The sequence below is a fragment of the Emys orbicularis genome, chromosome 4 (genome assembly GCF_028017835.1).
Source record: "Emys orbicularis isolate rEmyOrb1 chromosome 4, rEmyOrb1.hap1, whole genome shotgun sequence".
In the NCBI taxonomy this organism is placed as follows: Eukaryota; Metazoa; Chordata; order Testudines; family Emydidae; genus Emys; species Emys orbicularis.
This window is the reverse complement of record NC_088686.1, coordinates 6858700-6876027: the sequence shown is the minus strand read 5'-3', so window position 1 is coordinate 6876027 and position 17328 is coordinate 6858700. Positions and strand designations below refer to the sequence as shown.

The 17328-nt window shown below is 40.5% G+C and overlaps 1 protein-coding gene across 1 annotated transcript in view; it reads right to left on the bottom strand.

The window, feature by feature from the left end:
- Positions 1-17328, bottom strand: part of KLHDC1 (kelch domain containing 1) — a 62598-nt gene extending 45270 nt beyond the window's left edge. Inside the window, exons 1-3 of the mRNA XM_065404141.1 lie at positions 16980-17328; positions 1981-2051; positions 742-859 (exon numbers count right to left, since the gene is read on the bottom strand). Coding sequence (XP_065260213.1) covers positions 742-859; positions 1981-2051; positions 16980-17087 — 297 coding nt within the window. The 5' untranslated portion in view covers positions 17088-17328. The remainder of the gene's footprint in view (positions 1-741; positions 860-1980; positions 2052-16979) is intronic.

Genomic DNA, 17328 nt, shown 5'->3' with positions numbered 1-17328 from the left:
AAGTCAGTAAGAATTTTGCCATTGACTTCAATGGCACCACTATTTCACCTGTTAGTCTCAGTCTAATGCTCTGTCCACAAGCAGTATTGATTATAAATTCAGTGTACACAGAACCTAACTAGGTGCAGAAGTGCTGCAGATTAGTTGAACTATCAAACTCATTTCACTTGTTTTCTAATCTACACTGAAATTCTGGTTTCCATTACATTAATCCATTGAATAACCTATTTTCCCCATTTCATTCCTTATTAGTATTTAATTACCTGCAATCAACAGGGAAATTAGCAGTCATATGTTAATATTAACTAGTTATTATCTGACAATCCTAGAAAAGCAAATGCCACTTGCCCACTAAAGAGCAAAGAAAAAGCAACAAATGTGAGGTAAGTCTAATTATGCTTGCAAATAAATTTTTCTCATAGAAATACAATTAATTTTGGAAATACTAGCAAACTTGAGAAATCAAAATAAAAAACAAAACATACTGGGCATTATCTTGCAGTCTTAACCCAGCCAAAACTCACAGTGCAGTCAATAGGAGATGTACAGATGCAGAGGGATTAAAGAATCAGATCTACAATTTAAAGTATTTTAAAGTGCACCTTTTCTAAAATAAAACCAAAATCTCACCCTTAGATTTTTCCCTCTAGTTAAATGCAAGGTTAAATGCTTTGTTAAATGAAGTTCTGCATTAGTAGTCATTCGATTAAAATACACTCCAGAATTAAAAGATTACAATACCCGATTACTGTATCCTTTATCATCAAATCCGCCAAATATATACAGCTTCCCATTAATGCAAGCTCCACAACTTCCTGACATAGAAGTAGGTAGCTCTCCTTCCATTAGGTGCATTGTCCTGCCATTTAGTAAATATATTAAAATCTCATAATTTTGCTCCCAAACAAACCAAAATACATCAAAAGCAAAGCAGTACTAGTAGGAGATATAACAGGATGGGGAACACACAGTTGCTCTGGGAGGAGGGCATATTAGCAGTCTGGTCAGCACTAACAGGTGTGCTCAAAGAGGACAGAATCTTTTTTGAGACTTTTTGCTGTTAGCTCTAGCAAGTCTCTACTGAGCATGTGCAAACTGCAATTTTTCAAATGCTTATAAATTGGCCAAACTTGGATGGATGTTATGGCAAAAGCCATCCCCTGCCAAATTTCAAGTCCCTGCACCAAAGCATGGAGCATTTCAAAGATAAGGGCTCAATAACTTTTTAACTTGGGCAAAACAGCATATTTTTCCCTAGCCTCATTCTTAAACAGCTCAACCCATTTTGGCTGAAATTTAAAATATTATATTATATCACAGACACCCAGCATGGAAAATTTCATCCCACATGGCTAAAGTTTGGCAAAATTACATGCAACTAAAAATAGGGTCTGATAATGGGAAGTATCAGGCAATCTTAATAATTGGTATCGCTACTAGACCCACCTCCCCAAAATGCGTAAATACAATTTGATGTACAACTTAAATATTATATTGCTAGTGATGTGTAAGATTTTAATCTGATTTAAATGTTTAAAATATATTATCTATGCAAACATATTTCTGATATGATTAAGTAATAACAACAAAAAGAAAGTAATCCTAAATGGATCAAGCACTCTAATCTTGTTGTATTTAATATTCATTTTAACATAAAAGTTCATTTAGCCAGTATAAATACATAAGTGGCTCTTTACATTTAACAAGTCTTAAACTATGTTTAAAAAGTTAACATTGGAAACATCCCATTGAAAAAAATTACTGTGCTTACATAGGTATTTTCTTATCTGAAGACATTATTCCAAAATATACATCAGATATTAAATTTTTACACTAAATGAATGCAGGCTATTTAAGCAAGAGACATGAAACAGACCACATTTATGTATCTGAAATAATAGTCTTTTTACCATAGGTAATAATACTCAGGTGTAAATAGCACATTTTGCAAATTCATTAAATATAAATAAAATGGCTTACCATAACCCACTATCAATTTCATAGAGCCAAAGCTCATCATTAGGCAAATACACTTCATTCTCTTCAATTGACTAAAAGAAAACAAATATGCAAAATATTTCATCAGTTATGTATCATACATCATTACAATTCAAAAATCATCAAATTACATGCTAGTTAGGAACATTTCACAATTTTTTAGTGAGACAATTCACAAAGACTGCATACAATTTTTATGCTCAATGTGTGCTCCATGATAATTTTAACTGGAACAGCTCAATAGCGCTAGTATTTTATATTTAACATTGTAAGTTCAAAACAGGTTTTTATTTTTATTTTTGAAGCATTATAAAAAATAAAGCATATATGCAGAATGGTGTCGCTATGCAAAAGTTTTATTAATTGCTTAATACCAGTTCTACTCACTCACTTTCACATGGGTAGACTGGAAAAAAAACAAGTTTGGCTTTGCAGGAAATGAGAGAGAGAGGGAGGGGAGTAGTTCCATATTCAACTAGCAATATCAGTTTAATGCACAGTGGACATCTTGCAGAAAATGTAAAAAGCAGTAGCAACTCAGGAAAATGATTAAGTGCAGTCAAGAAATATAGTAATTATGACTAAAAGCCAGTACATTTTGCATTGTAGTTGCAACATGAAGCAAAGCACAGCACAACCAGTACAAGAAACCACCCTTAGGCAAGCTTCTTTTTTAAGAGACTACCCCAAAATATCTCCAAAATAGAGTAAAAAGCGACAAAGAGTCCTATGACACCTTATAGACTAACAGACGTATTGGAGCATAAGCGTTCGTGGGTGAATACCCACTTCATCAGATGCATGTAGTGGAAGTTTCCAGAGGCAGGTATAAATATACAGGCAAGAATCAGTCTAGAGAACAGAATAGAGAACAGCTATCTGCTTTTATTAGAATACTACTGATAAGTGTAATTAAATAACTGATCTTCCCTTGAGTGGTTACTTTAACCAGTTTTAATTGTATTGTAATCTTTGCTACCCAAATACACCTATATAATGTTGAAGAAGACCTGCAAAGGAATAAATAATTAGGTTTGTCCCCTTTTGCTTCTTTGTGATATGGCCTTAAATACTTTTTTTTAAAGGGTTTTTATGTTTTTATTTTCCCCCAATAGCAATTCAGGTCTTGTCTCACCTGTGTTTCCTGAAAGTCTCTATGGATGGCTAGACAACTGGTAAGATGATAGCAGTAAAATCATGAAGTGAAACCTTATTAATTGAGAGGGGCTGGGATTTATTTTAAGACTTTATTTTTTAAAACACCACTTTCACTCAAATACTTGAATAAAGAGTTGAAAGAAAACTTTTTTTTTAAAATGGGATTTCAAAACCTTGGGCCCTTCAGTTGAGGACTCAGATCTCCCAATCAACATGTCTGTGTCCTCCAATAATGACATATTGCAAATGAGAGGCCAGATTTTAAATTTTGGATAAACAAACAAACCACCAAATAAAAAAAATAAAAAAAACCACTTAAAAAACGAAGGGCTTCTTTTTATATCATAAAATAAAGAAAGGCACAAGATCACTTTTTGTTTGCTTTGCAAGCCATCTTTAATTGGGAGGATTTTCCAGGCATAATTGAGAAGGTCTGATGACAGATATGAGTGAAAGAGGTTGTGTGTGGTGGTAGGGGGAGAGTGGAAGAGTATAGGAAAAGAAGAAGGCAGAGATATAAGATCTTAAGCTATGGAATGCCATAAAGAAGAGGTGAAGCTTAAATTTAATGCCGGAGATTGAAAACCTGGGAAGGTTTTCAAATAGGGGAGAATGGTTGGGAAAGGAAAATTATTTTGGCAACAATGGTTTGAATGAATGGAGGGAAGAGATAGGAAGTCAGAGAGAAGGAGGTTGCAATATTAAGGTTGGTGATAATTATAATATGAATCAGTGTCTTTACAGTGTAGGCTTGACTTGATATGAGTAACTGGACATGGGTGAGGCCTCATTTCTTGGAAGACAGGATTAGGGAGATTAGCAGGCTGGAAACAGAACATATGCACTAGCTAAGATAAGGGGGAATCATCTAGGGAATCACTTGCAATGGACAAGATAAAATGGATAAGATAAGCATGGAACATAAGATGAGGTAGAGTAAGTCATACATGGACAGTACATGGGCAGAGCATGCCGCATAGGGACTGGTTCCTACAAAGTGAACAAGACAATTCCAAAATGTCTGTTACAAAGTATAGTAAATGCAATGTAATGTGTAAATGTATATAAAGGAAGAGGTTTGGGTGTAACTTTTGATATGTGGTATGCACTGTACCCACCCCCTATGCTTAAGTCTGATCAACTCAGAGTAGCTTTGCTGTATGCCAAATAAAGGAACCTGAGTGATGAGATTGGAATCAGACTGAATTCTTGGGGAACAAAGTGTTGGGGAAACACCAAAAGGTAGTAGGAATTGAGAGCAAGGGAAAAAATATAGGAACATAGCAGAGGAAGAAGCAGAAGGATCTAGAAAAAAGTCTGGATGAAAGGAGAGAAGAGAGAGAAGAATCAAAGTTAACTCCAAGGTAGTAAGCCTGTGCAATAGTTGCTTACATTAACATCTGTACTATAACTGATGCCTTATAATTATTTCCTTCCAAATTTGGGTACTGTATTCTGAAAGTATAACTACCACCTTTGGTTATCTACGGAACCAGACTTTTGAAAGCACCTGTTAGGTTCTGTTCTCAGATGTACAGTTTGCAGCTTTCACAATGTATAAGACCACATGATGTGTAAGACCATGTGCAAATGGATTTGGGGGCTCCTGTGGTGGGAAGCCAAGCATTTATTTATATGAACAAGCCCTGAATTAATATAATTGGTGTTAAGAATAAAAATGCTGATTTCACTGAATGCTGGTCAACTGCAAAGTGTCATGCTAGTATTAATAAAGCACGTTATATCTTTAAAGAACTGTTAAAATAGTGACCTAATCCTCACAACACCCTTGTGAAGTAATAAGGGCAAACTGAGACGCAGACAGAGGTCAAAGCTCACATTTTCAGGAGTGTTCACTAATTTTATGTGCCCAATTTGAGACAGACTGGGAATCTGGGCCATTGTGCATGACTTTTGTTGGTGCTGAGAACCTCACAGCTCTTCATGGGAAAAGCCTTGAAAATCAGACACTAGTTGTCTCAAGGTGGTCTCCCAAAGTCAGTGAACAGAGAATTAGGGTACACAAAATTAGTAAACACCTCTGAAAATGTGTTTGCCCAAGGATATCCAGCCAGCCACTGGCAGAGGTAGTATTAAAACTGAGGATTTCCCAGCTGTCTATTCTGTGCTTAGCCCTATGATAAAGAATTCTTAGACATAAAACTAGTGGAATTTGGATATTTACTTAGGCTTGATTATTTAGTAGAATATAAATGAAAATACAAAATACTGCTTGTGCTATCTGAAACATGTTACCACCTTGTACAGGCAGGAGACTAACAGAAAGGGAGACAGTGGTTCTCCATATTTTGCCATCAATCTTCATTAAAACTTTCAGTGGAATGAACTGCATGCTTGTGTTTGTGTGGGGCATAGATGCCAGTGTTTGAAGATGTGACGCATGACTGGAAAGGGTTAAGCATCCTGCAAAATAAATAACTCAAATTCAACTCTTAAGGACATATGGGGAGATAATGTTTGTGTTTTTGTGTATTTACATATATATTGGTAGTGATCAACAATGTAATCAAACAGTCCCTGTCTATGCTGTATTCTGTTAATTCAGAGATCAAAAGGACATCTTCACATTTAAATGAATTGTAAACATAGGATATCGCTGTATTCATCTCCTAGAAATGTATAGCAAATCATCTGTGAATGGTGGAAAAACAGGCAATTGCCTGATATTAATCTGTGTGGGTAATTACCGGCGACGCTTAGGAAATGGGTCCACTTCAAAGTTCCCATGAATGCCTATTGTTTGCCAAAGGACTTCAAGCTGTCAAAGAAGGCCTGAAACTGTATAAAAAATGGTTGGGGTCCTGATCCTGTTTATCTCAGATCTGTTTGAGGCTTCATGCAGGGGAAGCCTAAGCCATAAGGACTGAGATCCCAGTCCTGACTGGACGGCCCTGAATATAAACATTGGACTATAACCTATGAACTATTTCTGAAAGAACTCTGCATTTACAAAGCTCTCCATCTCTGCTATGAATTTGAATTTCAAGATTGTACTCAAGTCTGTATGTATACTGATCTTTTAACCATACTCTCTAGCTTTTCTTTTTTAATAAATTTTAGTTTAGTTAATAAGAATTGGCTGTAAGCGTGTATTTGGGTAAGAACTGAAATATTCATTAACCTGGGAAGTAATGTGTCCGATCCTTTGGGACTGGTAGAACTTTTTTATGTGATGAATAAGATTTTCAGCAATCTTCATCATATTTGACTTGGGTATCTAGGGGAGGCCTGAGGCTGGGTTATTTTCAGGGAACTGTGTTGTTAGCTTCTGGATAACCAGTAAGATATTATAGAATCTGTTTTGTGCTGGCATAGTAAATCTAAGTGTTGGAATATCCACCAGTTTTGGGGATTGTCTGCCCCATTCTTTGCAGTTCACCCTAATTGAGTGACCTCAGTTGGCTCCCTTGGGACTCCGGTCACAGAAGGCTATTAAGGACATTTCAGACAAAATTCAGACATGGTTAAATTAGAGAGATTCCAGTGACTTCAGTGGTATTGCACTTGTTTACACCAGAACTGAATATGGCCCACTGATGGAAAACTTTGGACACATCTTATCACCTTACTACTGACTTGCATTACAATTAATGGATTTTTTTTGAGGGGGCGAGGAAGAAAGATCTTTACATAAATAACAGTTTTACTTAAAATATCAGGGGTTGTGAATCTGAAGCAGGAACATGAGCTACATATGAGGAACTCTGGACGGATGGCAAATTATGGCACATAATTCACAGATTCATAGATTCCATGGCCAGAAGGGACCACTGTGATCATCGAATCTGACCTTCTGTATTACACAGGCCATAGAACTTCCCCAAAATAATTCCTAGAGCATATATTTTAGAAAAATATCCAATCTTGGTTTAAAAATTGGCAGGGATGGAGAATCCACCATAAGCCTTAGTAAATTGTTTCAATTGTTAATTACTTTTACTGGTAAAAAATTACTAGGGCTGTCATGTGATAAAAAAAAATCACGATTAATCGCATGATTAAAAATGCGGTCAATAATAGAATACCATTTATTTAAATATTTGTGGATGTTTTCTACATTTTCAAATATATTAATTTCAATTAAAAACACAGACTACAAAGTGGATAGTGCTCACTTTATATTTTTTATTACAAATCTTTGCACTGGAAAAAACAAAAGAAATAGTATTTTTCAATTCAGCTAATACAAATAATGTAGTGCAATCTCTTCATTGTGAAAGTTGAACTTACAAATGTAGAATTATGTAAAAAAAGTAACTGCATTCAAAAAAAAAAAACAATGTAAAACTTTAGAGCCTACAAGTCCACTCAGTCCTACTTCTTGTTCAGCCAATCACTCAGACAAACAAGTTTGTTTACATTTGCAGGAGATAATGCTGCCTGCTTCTTGCTTACAATGTCACCTGAAAGTGAGAACAGGCGTTGCATGGCATTGTTGTAGCCGACGTCGCAAGATATTTACGTGCCAGATGTGCTAAAGACTCTTATGTCCCTTCATGTGTCAACCACCATTCCAGAGGACATGCGTCCATGCTGATGACAAATTCTGCTTGATAACAATCCCAAGCAGTGTGGACCGACACATATTCATTTTCATCATCTGAGTCAGATGCCACAAACAGAAGGTTGATTTTATTTGTTGGTGGTTCAGGTTCTGTAGTTTCTGCATCAGAATGTTGCTCTTTTAAGACTTCTGAAAGTATACTCCACACCTCCTCCCTCAGATTTTGGAAGGCACTTCAGATTCTTAAACCTTGGGTTGAGTGTTGTAGCTATCTTTAGAAATCTGATATTGGAACCTTCTTTGTGTTTTGTCAAATCTGCAGCGAAAGTGTTCTTAAATCAAACAACATATGCTGGGTCGTCATTCTAGACTACCATAATACAAAATACACTTCTACCCCGACATGATGCTGTCCTCGGGAGCCAAAAAATCATACCGCGTTATAGGTGAAACCGCGTTATATCGAACTTGCTTTGATCCACCGGAGTGCGCAGCCCCACCCCCCTGGAGCGCTGCTTTACCGCGTTATATCCGAATTCGTGTTATATCGGGTCGCGTTATATCGGGGTAGAGGTGTATATGGCAGAATGCGGGTAAAGCCATGGAGCAGGAGACATACAATTCTCCTCCAAGGAGTTCAGTCACAAATTTAATTAACGCATTTTTTTAAGCAAGCATCATCAGCATGGAAGCATGTCCTCTGGAATGGGGGCCAAAGCATGAAGAAACATACGAATGTTTAGCATATCTGGCACGTAAATACCTTGCAATGATGGCTACAAAAGTGCCATGCGACTGCCTTTTCTCACTTTCAGGTGACATTGTAAATAAGAAGCGGGCAGCATTATCTCCCGTAAATGTAAACACACTTATTTCTCTTAGCAATTGGCTGGACAAGAAGTAGGATTGAGTGGACTTGTAGGATCTAAAGTTTTACATTGTTTTGTTATTGAGTGCAGTTATGTAACAAAAAAAAATCTACATTTGTAAGTTGCACTTTCACGATAGAGATTGCACTACAGTACTTGTATGAGGTGAACTGAAAAATACCATTTCTTTTGTTTGTCATTTTTACAATGCAAATATTTGTAATCAAAAGTAATACAGGCGAGTCTCATCTTACGTGGGGGTTCCGTTCCGCGGTTAGCGCGTAAAGTGAAAACCGCGTATAGTCAAAATTACATTGAGATGAATGGCGGGCGGAATCGCCCGCACTACAGGTACAGTATTAAAATTGTTATTTCTCTGTCTTTTTTTTTTTTTTGCTGACCGCGTAAAGCTGAAATCGTGCATGTTAAATGCGCATCAGATGCGACAGACCTGTATAAAGTGAGCAATGTACACTTTGTATTCTGTGTTGTAACTGAAATCATTATATTTGAAAATGTAGAAAAACATCCAAAATATTTAATACATTTCAATTGGTATTGTATTGTTTAACAATGCAATTAAAACTGCGATTAATTTTTTAAATCACGATTAATTTTTTTGAGTTAATTGCATGAGTTAACTGCGATTAATTGCACTGCTCTACAGCCAAAATGCTTCTGAAATAAATGTAGTCAAACTTTACTAATTCTGGGTCACTGAGAACGAAAATGATGCTTAAAATTGTTGATTGGCTCTAGTTTTCAAGATATGCTATTGGGGCAGTATATACGACCCTTGACTTGGGAATGACGGAGGATAAGTGAGTTATAAAGGGAAGGGATCTCAATTTAAACCAGAAATGACTAAAATACATCTTTGACTGGATCTATGAATAAATCTATGACTGGGTTTGGACAGTACTTGCTTTTTAGGCAAAACAATGAATGATGCAATCTGAAGCTGGTATTGCATCATACATGATATGAATTGCATCATGTTATTCCTAGAAGTCATGGATGATGCAATCATAACGAAGCTTACATCACTCTGCTGAACAAATTGCCCTAGATCAGCTCTAGAAATCATACAGTGTCATGCTCTCTTATTTGTTAGTGTTTGATTTTGCAAAGGGACACATTTCTGTTTAGCCAAAGTGAGCAGAGATGCCTCGTACTTGTGTGAACAGTGCAGATAACTTCTGCTATGTTTGTGGTGAAGTGACTTTTGCATCACAAAAGCGCAGTATAACCACTATGGTTAAGAAAGCCTATCACCTTTATTTTGGCTGCAAAATTGGAGATCAGGACAAGAGGTGGGCCCCACACATATGCTGCAACACTTGTGCAACAAATCTTCGCCAGTGGTTGAACAGGAAAAGGAAATCTATGCCTTTTGCAGTGCCAATGATTTGGAGAGAGCCAACAGATCATACCAGCAATTGTTACTTCTGCATGGTGCCTCCAGTTGGGAAAGATGTGTCAAAGAAGAAAAAGTGGACTGTGCATTATCCAAACATTCCATCAGCTATACGCCCAGTACCCCACGGAGAAGGACTGCCGGTTCCTGATGCACCAGAATCATTCTCACTTGAGTCAGACGAGGAAGAGGATGAAACTTCTAGTCCTGAACCATCAATGTCACAGGACCCACATTTTCTCCCATCCTCCTCCTCTGAACCACACCTCATAACACAAGGTGAACTGAATGATCTTGTCAGGGATTTGGAACTACCCAAGAGTAAGGCAGAGCTGTTGGGCTCCAGACTACAGCAGTGGACTCTCCTGGCAGGTGATGTTAGGGTTTCCATGTTCCGTGACCGTCAAAAGGATCTTGTCCCATTCTTCTTCATGGAAGGTGATCTTGTAGCCTGCAACAATATCGATGGTGTGATGGCAGCCCTCAACATCGTTCACGATCCAGATGAGTGAAGACTGTTCATTGATTCATTGAAGACGAGTCTTAAAGCTGTTTTACTGCATAATGGCAATGTTTTGCCATCAATTCCAGTTGGTCATGCAGTCCATATGAAGGAAACCTATGACAACATGAAACAACTTTTGAGGTGCATAAACTATGACCAACATCAGTGGCAGCTTTGTGGCGATTTGAAGGTTGTTGCTCTCTTGCTTGGTCTGCAGACTGGATACACAAAGTACTGCTGTTTTCTCTGCGAATGGGATAGTCGTGCAAGAGATTCCCACTACATCAAGAAAGATTGGCTACTCCGACAGTCATTGGAGCCTGGGAGGAAAAGTGTTCAGCATCCACCACTTGTTGAATCAAGGAAGATTTTGTTACCACCCTTACACATCAAGCTGGGTCTGATGAAGAACTTTGTCAAGACCATTGACAAAACACAAGCAGCTTTCAAGTACCTCCGTGGAAAATTTCCAAGGTTAAGTGAAGCTAAGATAAAGGAAGGTGTCTTTGTTGGTCCTCAGATTCGTGAACTTCTTCGAGATGATGCATTTGACCATGCACTGCGTGGCAAGGAAAAGACGGCATGGAAAGCCTTCCAGTTAGTGGCAATAAATTTTCTCGGAAACAACAAGGCAGACAACTACAGGTTGTTGGTGGAAAACCTCCTCAAGGCATACAAAAGCCTTGGTTGCAACATGTCACTAAAGATACATTTTTGGCACTCTCATCTAGATTTTTTTCCACCGAACTGCGGAGCAGTGAGCGACGAGCACGGCGAGCGATTTCACCAGGACATTGCAACAATGGAGAAACGCTATCAGGGCAAATGGAGCCCATCAATGCTTGCAGACTATTGCTGGACAGTGACAAGAGCTGCTCCATTGAATGAATACAAGAGACAAGCCAAGAAGCGCCGAGTAGACACTGAATAGGACTAAACTATGTACATAATAGTTTTTTGCCTTTTGTTTCATAAGAAATTTTATTTATATAACCCTTTTGCTGATTTTTAAAGTGTTACATAAACAGGACAGGTGAAATATTATCATGTAAAGCAACCATAAACACATGAAAAGACCTAGGTTTACAATTTATGATTAAAACTCTACTATCTACACAATATACATAGACATAAAATGTAAAAACTTAAATATCTTAGAAACAGTAGCCAATCAGTTGTTTTAATTGTCATATTTGAATTCAGCACATCAAAATACATAATAAATAGCACATTTTATCTCTGAAGCAGACGACTTCTCAAAAATTGTAGACCAGTGTTGACAGCCCTAAAAATTACAGCCCTTATTTCCAGTCTGAATTTGTCTAGATTCAATTTCTAGCCACTGGATCATATTATACCTTTCTCTACTACTCTGAAGAACCCATTATTAAATATTTGTTCCCCATGTGATTGTAATCAAATCACCCCTTAACCTTCTCTTTGTTAAAATAAACTGATTGAGCTTCTTGAGTCTATCACTATCAGGCATGTTTTCTAATCCTTTAATCATTCTTGTGGATCTTCTCTGAAACTTCTCCAATTTATCAACATCCTTCTTTAAGCGTGGACACCAGAACTGGACACAATATTCCAGCAGCGGTCGGACCAATACCGAAGACGGAGGTAAAATAACCTCTCTAATCTTACTTGGGATTCCACTGTTTATGCATCCAAGTATTGCATTAGTCTTTTTGGCCACAGCATCACACTGGGACTTCATATTCAGCTGATTATCCACCATACCCCCCAAATCTTTTTCAGAGTCACTACTTACCAGGCTAAAGTATCCCATCCTGTAACTATGGCCTACATTCTTTGTTCCTGGATGTATACATTTACCCATATTAAAATGCATTGTTTGCTTGCACCCAGCTTACCAAGTGATTCAGATTGCTCTACATCAGTGACTTGTCCGCTTCATTACTGACCACTCCCCCAATTTTTGTGCCATTTGCAATTTTATCAAGGATTTTGTTTTCTTCCACATCATTGATAAAAAATTTAAATAGCGTAGGGCCAAAAACCTTGCAGGATCCCACTAGACATACACTCATTTTATGATGATTCCCCATTTACAGTTATATTTTGAAACCTCTCAGTTAGCCAGTTTTTAACACATTTAAATATATGCCATGTTAATTTTATATGTTTGTAGTAATTTAATCAAAATTTTGTGCGGTACCATGTCAAATGCCTTAAGAAGTCTCAATATATCAAACCTTTATCAACCAAAGGGAGCTGGGGGGGGCAGTGCCTGCAGGCAAAAGCCGCGCGCCTCCGCCTAGGAGCCAGAACTGCTGCTGGCCGCTTTCGGGGCAGAGCACGGTCCACAGTGCCAGGACAGACAGGAAGCCTACCTTACACCCCCACTACATTGCTGACCGGGACCCACCTGAGGTAAGCCCGTGTCCCAATCCCCTGCCCCAGCCCTGAGCCCCCCCCCAACCCAGATTCCCCCTCCTTCACCCCAAACCCCTCATCCCCACCCCAGAGCCTGCACCCCCAGCACAGAGTCATGACCCCCTCCCACACCCTGACCCCCTCATTCCCAGCCCCACCCCGCAGCCCTCAACCCCACACCCCAACTCTCTGTCCTGAGCCCCTCCCACACCCCAAACCCCTCATTCCCAGCTCCACTGGGTCGCGGGCATCAACAATTTTCTTCAACTGGGTCGCCAGAAAAAAAGTTTGAAAACCACTGTACTAGGGTGTGGCATTCTGTGCCTATGCTAAAATAAACCTGTTCCTTGGATTTGAATTTGGAATTACAGTGGCATTTGTCTGCTACAGCAAACAGTGATTGTCTGCTTTGCTAGGCTTGTAAAGTAATCTGTGGGCCTGATTGGTGCTCCTGAAATATCCTTACAGTTGGATTCAACACTTTTGAGTTAGGAAATTGTCACTTATAAAATTTATAAATCCATGGTATGCGCACATCTTGAATACTGCACTCAGATCTGGTCATCCCATCTCAAAAAAGATATTTTGGAATTGGAAAAGATACAGAAAAGGGCAACAAAAATGATTGGGGGGTATGAAACAGCTTCCATATGAGGACAGATTAATAAGATTGGGACTTTTCAGCTTGGAAAAGAGACAAGTAAGGGAGGATATGATAGAGATCTATAAAATCATGAGTGGTATGGAGAACGTATATAAGAAAGATTTACTTCTTCTCATAAGACAAGAACTAGGAGGTCACCACATGAAATTAATCTGCTGCCTATTAAACACAAACAAAAGGAAATATTTGACATAACGCACAGTCAACCTATGGAACTCTTTGCCAGAGGATGTTGTGAAGGCCAAGATTATAGAAGGGTTCAAAAAAGAACTAGGTAAGTTCATGGAGGATAGGTTTCATCAGTGGCTATTAGCCAGGATGGATAAGTATGCAAAACCATGCTCTGAAGTGTCCCTAACTTCAGTTTGCCGGAAGCTGGGAATGGGCGAGAGGGGATGGATCACTTGATGATTACCTATTCTGTTCATTCCCTCTGAAGCACCTTGCATTGGGCCACTGTCAGAAGACAGGGATACTGGGCTAGGTGGACCACTGGTCTGACCCAGTCTGGCCATTCTTATGTTCAAGAATGTTTTAGTACTGGAAGCAGTAGATCTCCAGCATGTGTCACTCAAATTTAAAGTTGTCTATGATCATGCAGCTTTTTTACCCTACACATTATAGATAGGTACATAAGGAGCCAGTCATCCTGTTCCTTAATGTGATTTGGTGGTCTGTACTAGACACCAACTAGTACCCCATCTTGGGCTTTATCTGTTAGGACATGTAACCAGAAGCATTCAAGATATCTTAGAAGAAAATTATCTGTGACCTGGAAACAGGTAATGTCATTTTTGACATAGAGTGCCACTGCCTGTGCCCTTTTGCCAACTCACTCCTTCCTAAATAGGTTAGAACCATTGATTTTAACATTCCCATCATGGGAATCATCGTACCAGGTTTCAGTAATACCAATTAGATCACATTTATGCTCTAAATGAGCAATTCCAATTCCTTTTGTTTGTTAACCAGGGTCCTAGCATTGGTGTATAGACAATTAAATAATTTATTTTCTTCAGGTCCTTTGGCTCCTTGATTAATTTTGTTCTCAACATTTCAATTTTGTGGTGAGTGCTTATATCTTCCCTCTTTTTACCATTTCCTTTTGTTATTAGTTGAAATCCCTCCTGACTACTCTAGCCAGCTTGTGCCAGAGAAGACATACTATACATATTGGTTTGGTCCACCTTTTCCCACAGAAGGTGGACCAAACCAATGTTCCACAAAACCAAAACCCTCCACCCCTTATCTAGCTAGTGGTTCACTTCTGTCTTCCTTTGCTCATGGGACAGGAACGATTTCAGAGAAGATCATCTGGACATTCATCTTCAGCACTCTTCTGAGAGATATCCTGTAACACACTGTCATTGGTGCCAATGTGAACCATCATCAATGGATCCTTTCCCGTCAACTTCAAAAGCCCATCCAATCTTGGATTAATGTCTCATGTCTTGGCTCCAGGAAGACAGCACACCATCCTGATGTCCACCTGCCCCTTGCAGAATGTTCTTTCAATTCTTCTGAGAACTGAATCCCCAACAAGGATCATCTGTCTTCTTTGGACAGTTGTAGAACTCTTTGTGGGAAAGCTTGATTTTCTTACAGGTTGGACCAAGCTGACATCAAGAGGTGTGTCCTGTACATCTCTCCATTCCCTTGCACCAGCTGGATTTTGTTTCCAAACAGGACCTGGTATTGAATGGAAACTACTGGCTGCGTGGAATTCTTCCTAGTCCTCTTCTCTCTGAGGGCCACAGCCTGACCATCCTCGTCTATTTCCAGCATATTTCTTGCTTCTGGTCATTACAAACAACCAGGCTGCATCTCGGACTTCCTTTCTGACTTCTTGGTGGCCAGCTCTGTTCTTCCTTGAATCTGGGGTACCAATGTTTCCTGAACCTGACTGTCTAGGAATGCCTCAGCTTCTCAATACTATCTTTATTTGCCCCTCCAATCCTGCAGCATGGCCACCAATTTGCATTTCATTAACAAGAAGTCGCTTCTGGCTTCATGCAGTAAAGAAAAGAAAAAAAGACCTCTGTTACAGGTCACCATCACTGTTCATTGCTGGCCATCTTGAAATCGCATGTAGAACCAAATCTGGAAGGAAAACCTCTTACAATCTTTCTCTTAATTCCCTCTGAAACTCTATTAGCTGCCCACTGTTCAGGGCTCTTGAGTTTGCCTAGCAAGTGACCAAGTCTCCCTGCTTAGCTCAGTTCAACTCTGCCCCTCACCACCAGGGAGCGATTAACTACTCAGAGAATTCAAACAGCTATGCTGATCAAACAGATCCATTTCAGCTGCTTACTCAGGTACCTATGGTCCAGCGGTGCAGCCTCTACACAGAGAGCAAACAGCCAAAGAACCCACAGCCAGATCAAATGCACGACTCATCAAGTCCTGCTACCTCCAAGCACAGACTCCACAACTATACCCTCCAAAACTCCTGTTAGCTGCCTCTGTTCTGGTGACAGTTAACACCCTATCAGTCTGGTGTATTAAAGTGTCAGGGTGGTTTATTTGTGTCACACTTTCCATGCTTAGTGAACAATCACATTAGGTACCATTGACAGAAAAGGTGGCTGGGGACAGGTGCGTATGACAAGAGTCCACTCCCTACTTGGGGTCCCCTCCCAAAGCAGCTGGTAAATGTGACTGGGTGGACAGCACATAGGTACAAATGGAAGCATTTTTGCTAAGGAACCCTTCCCTGAGCAGATGGGAAACAGGAAGGGGGCCAGACAGGTGTGGGTGTGTGTTTTATTCAGAAAACCACTCCCGACAGGAGCAGATGGGAAATGTGAATAGGGCACAGGGGTGTGTGCGATCTTTATCAGGACTCCCCACTGGAGCAGACGGGAAATGTGAATAGGGCACGGGTGTGTGCCATCTTTATCAGGACACCCCTCTGGAGCAGACGGGAAATGTGAATAGGGCACAGGGGTGTGTGCGATCTTTATCAGGACACCCCACTGGAGCTCATGGGAAGTGTATCTGGGACAGGAGTGAAGTCCGCACGCTCATTTCCTAGCCTTGGGCTCCCTGGAGGCACCACCCACGCGCCCCTTCACCTCGGCGAGGCGGCCGTTATAGTCGTTGAGAATCGAGCGCAGCAACACGAGCGTTCGACAGCTGAGATTTGAAACACCCGCTCCCTTCCCGCGCGGCATGTCCCGCCCCACCAATCAGCGACCGAATTTACGTAAAGAACGTGCACGCCCCTTCCCCCCGTCCGTGTGGCGGTTGCAGCCCTGTCACGAGGAACAAGACTTAATCCGCAGTTAGCAGTAGCTCCTCTGGGGGCAGCGGAGGAACCCGGGTGCTATTAACCGCTGCTCCCGCCCAGCCCAGGGTGCCGTAGGGCACAGCGCGTTGGCCCTGCCATGTAGCAACAAAGCCCACCCCACCCCGATGCCCCAGGCCGCCTCCTCCCTGCTTACCACGTATCCCCCCCACACATAGAGAAAGTTCCCATCCACCACGGCGCAGTGGCCGCTCCGTTCCTCGGCCACGCAGAACTGCTGAGAAGGAGGAGGACACGCCGCCATCTTATGAAGGGGAGGAAGGGAGGCGGGTGCCGCAACGACCGTGCCCCGCCACCACCTTCTGGAGCGCCACCTGCTCTCTGCCGCTCGGTCACCCTCAGGCGGACGGGAAGCGGAGAGGGTCCAAACTATGGGGAGTCGCGGAACGAGCAGCACAGCAGCGCCTCCTTCTCTCCCCCCGCCCCAAATCAGGCGCTCACGTGGGAGGAAGTGGGGGGGCTGCGGGATCAGCGAGGGGATTCGG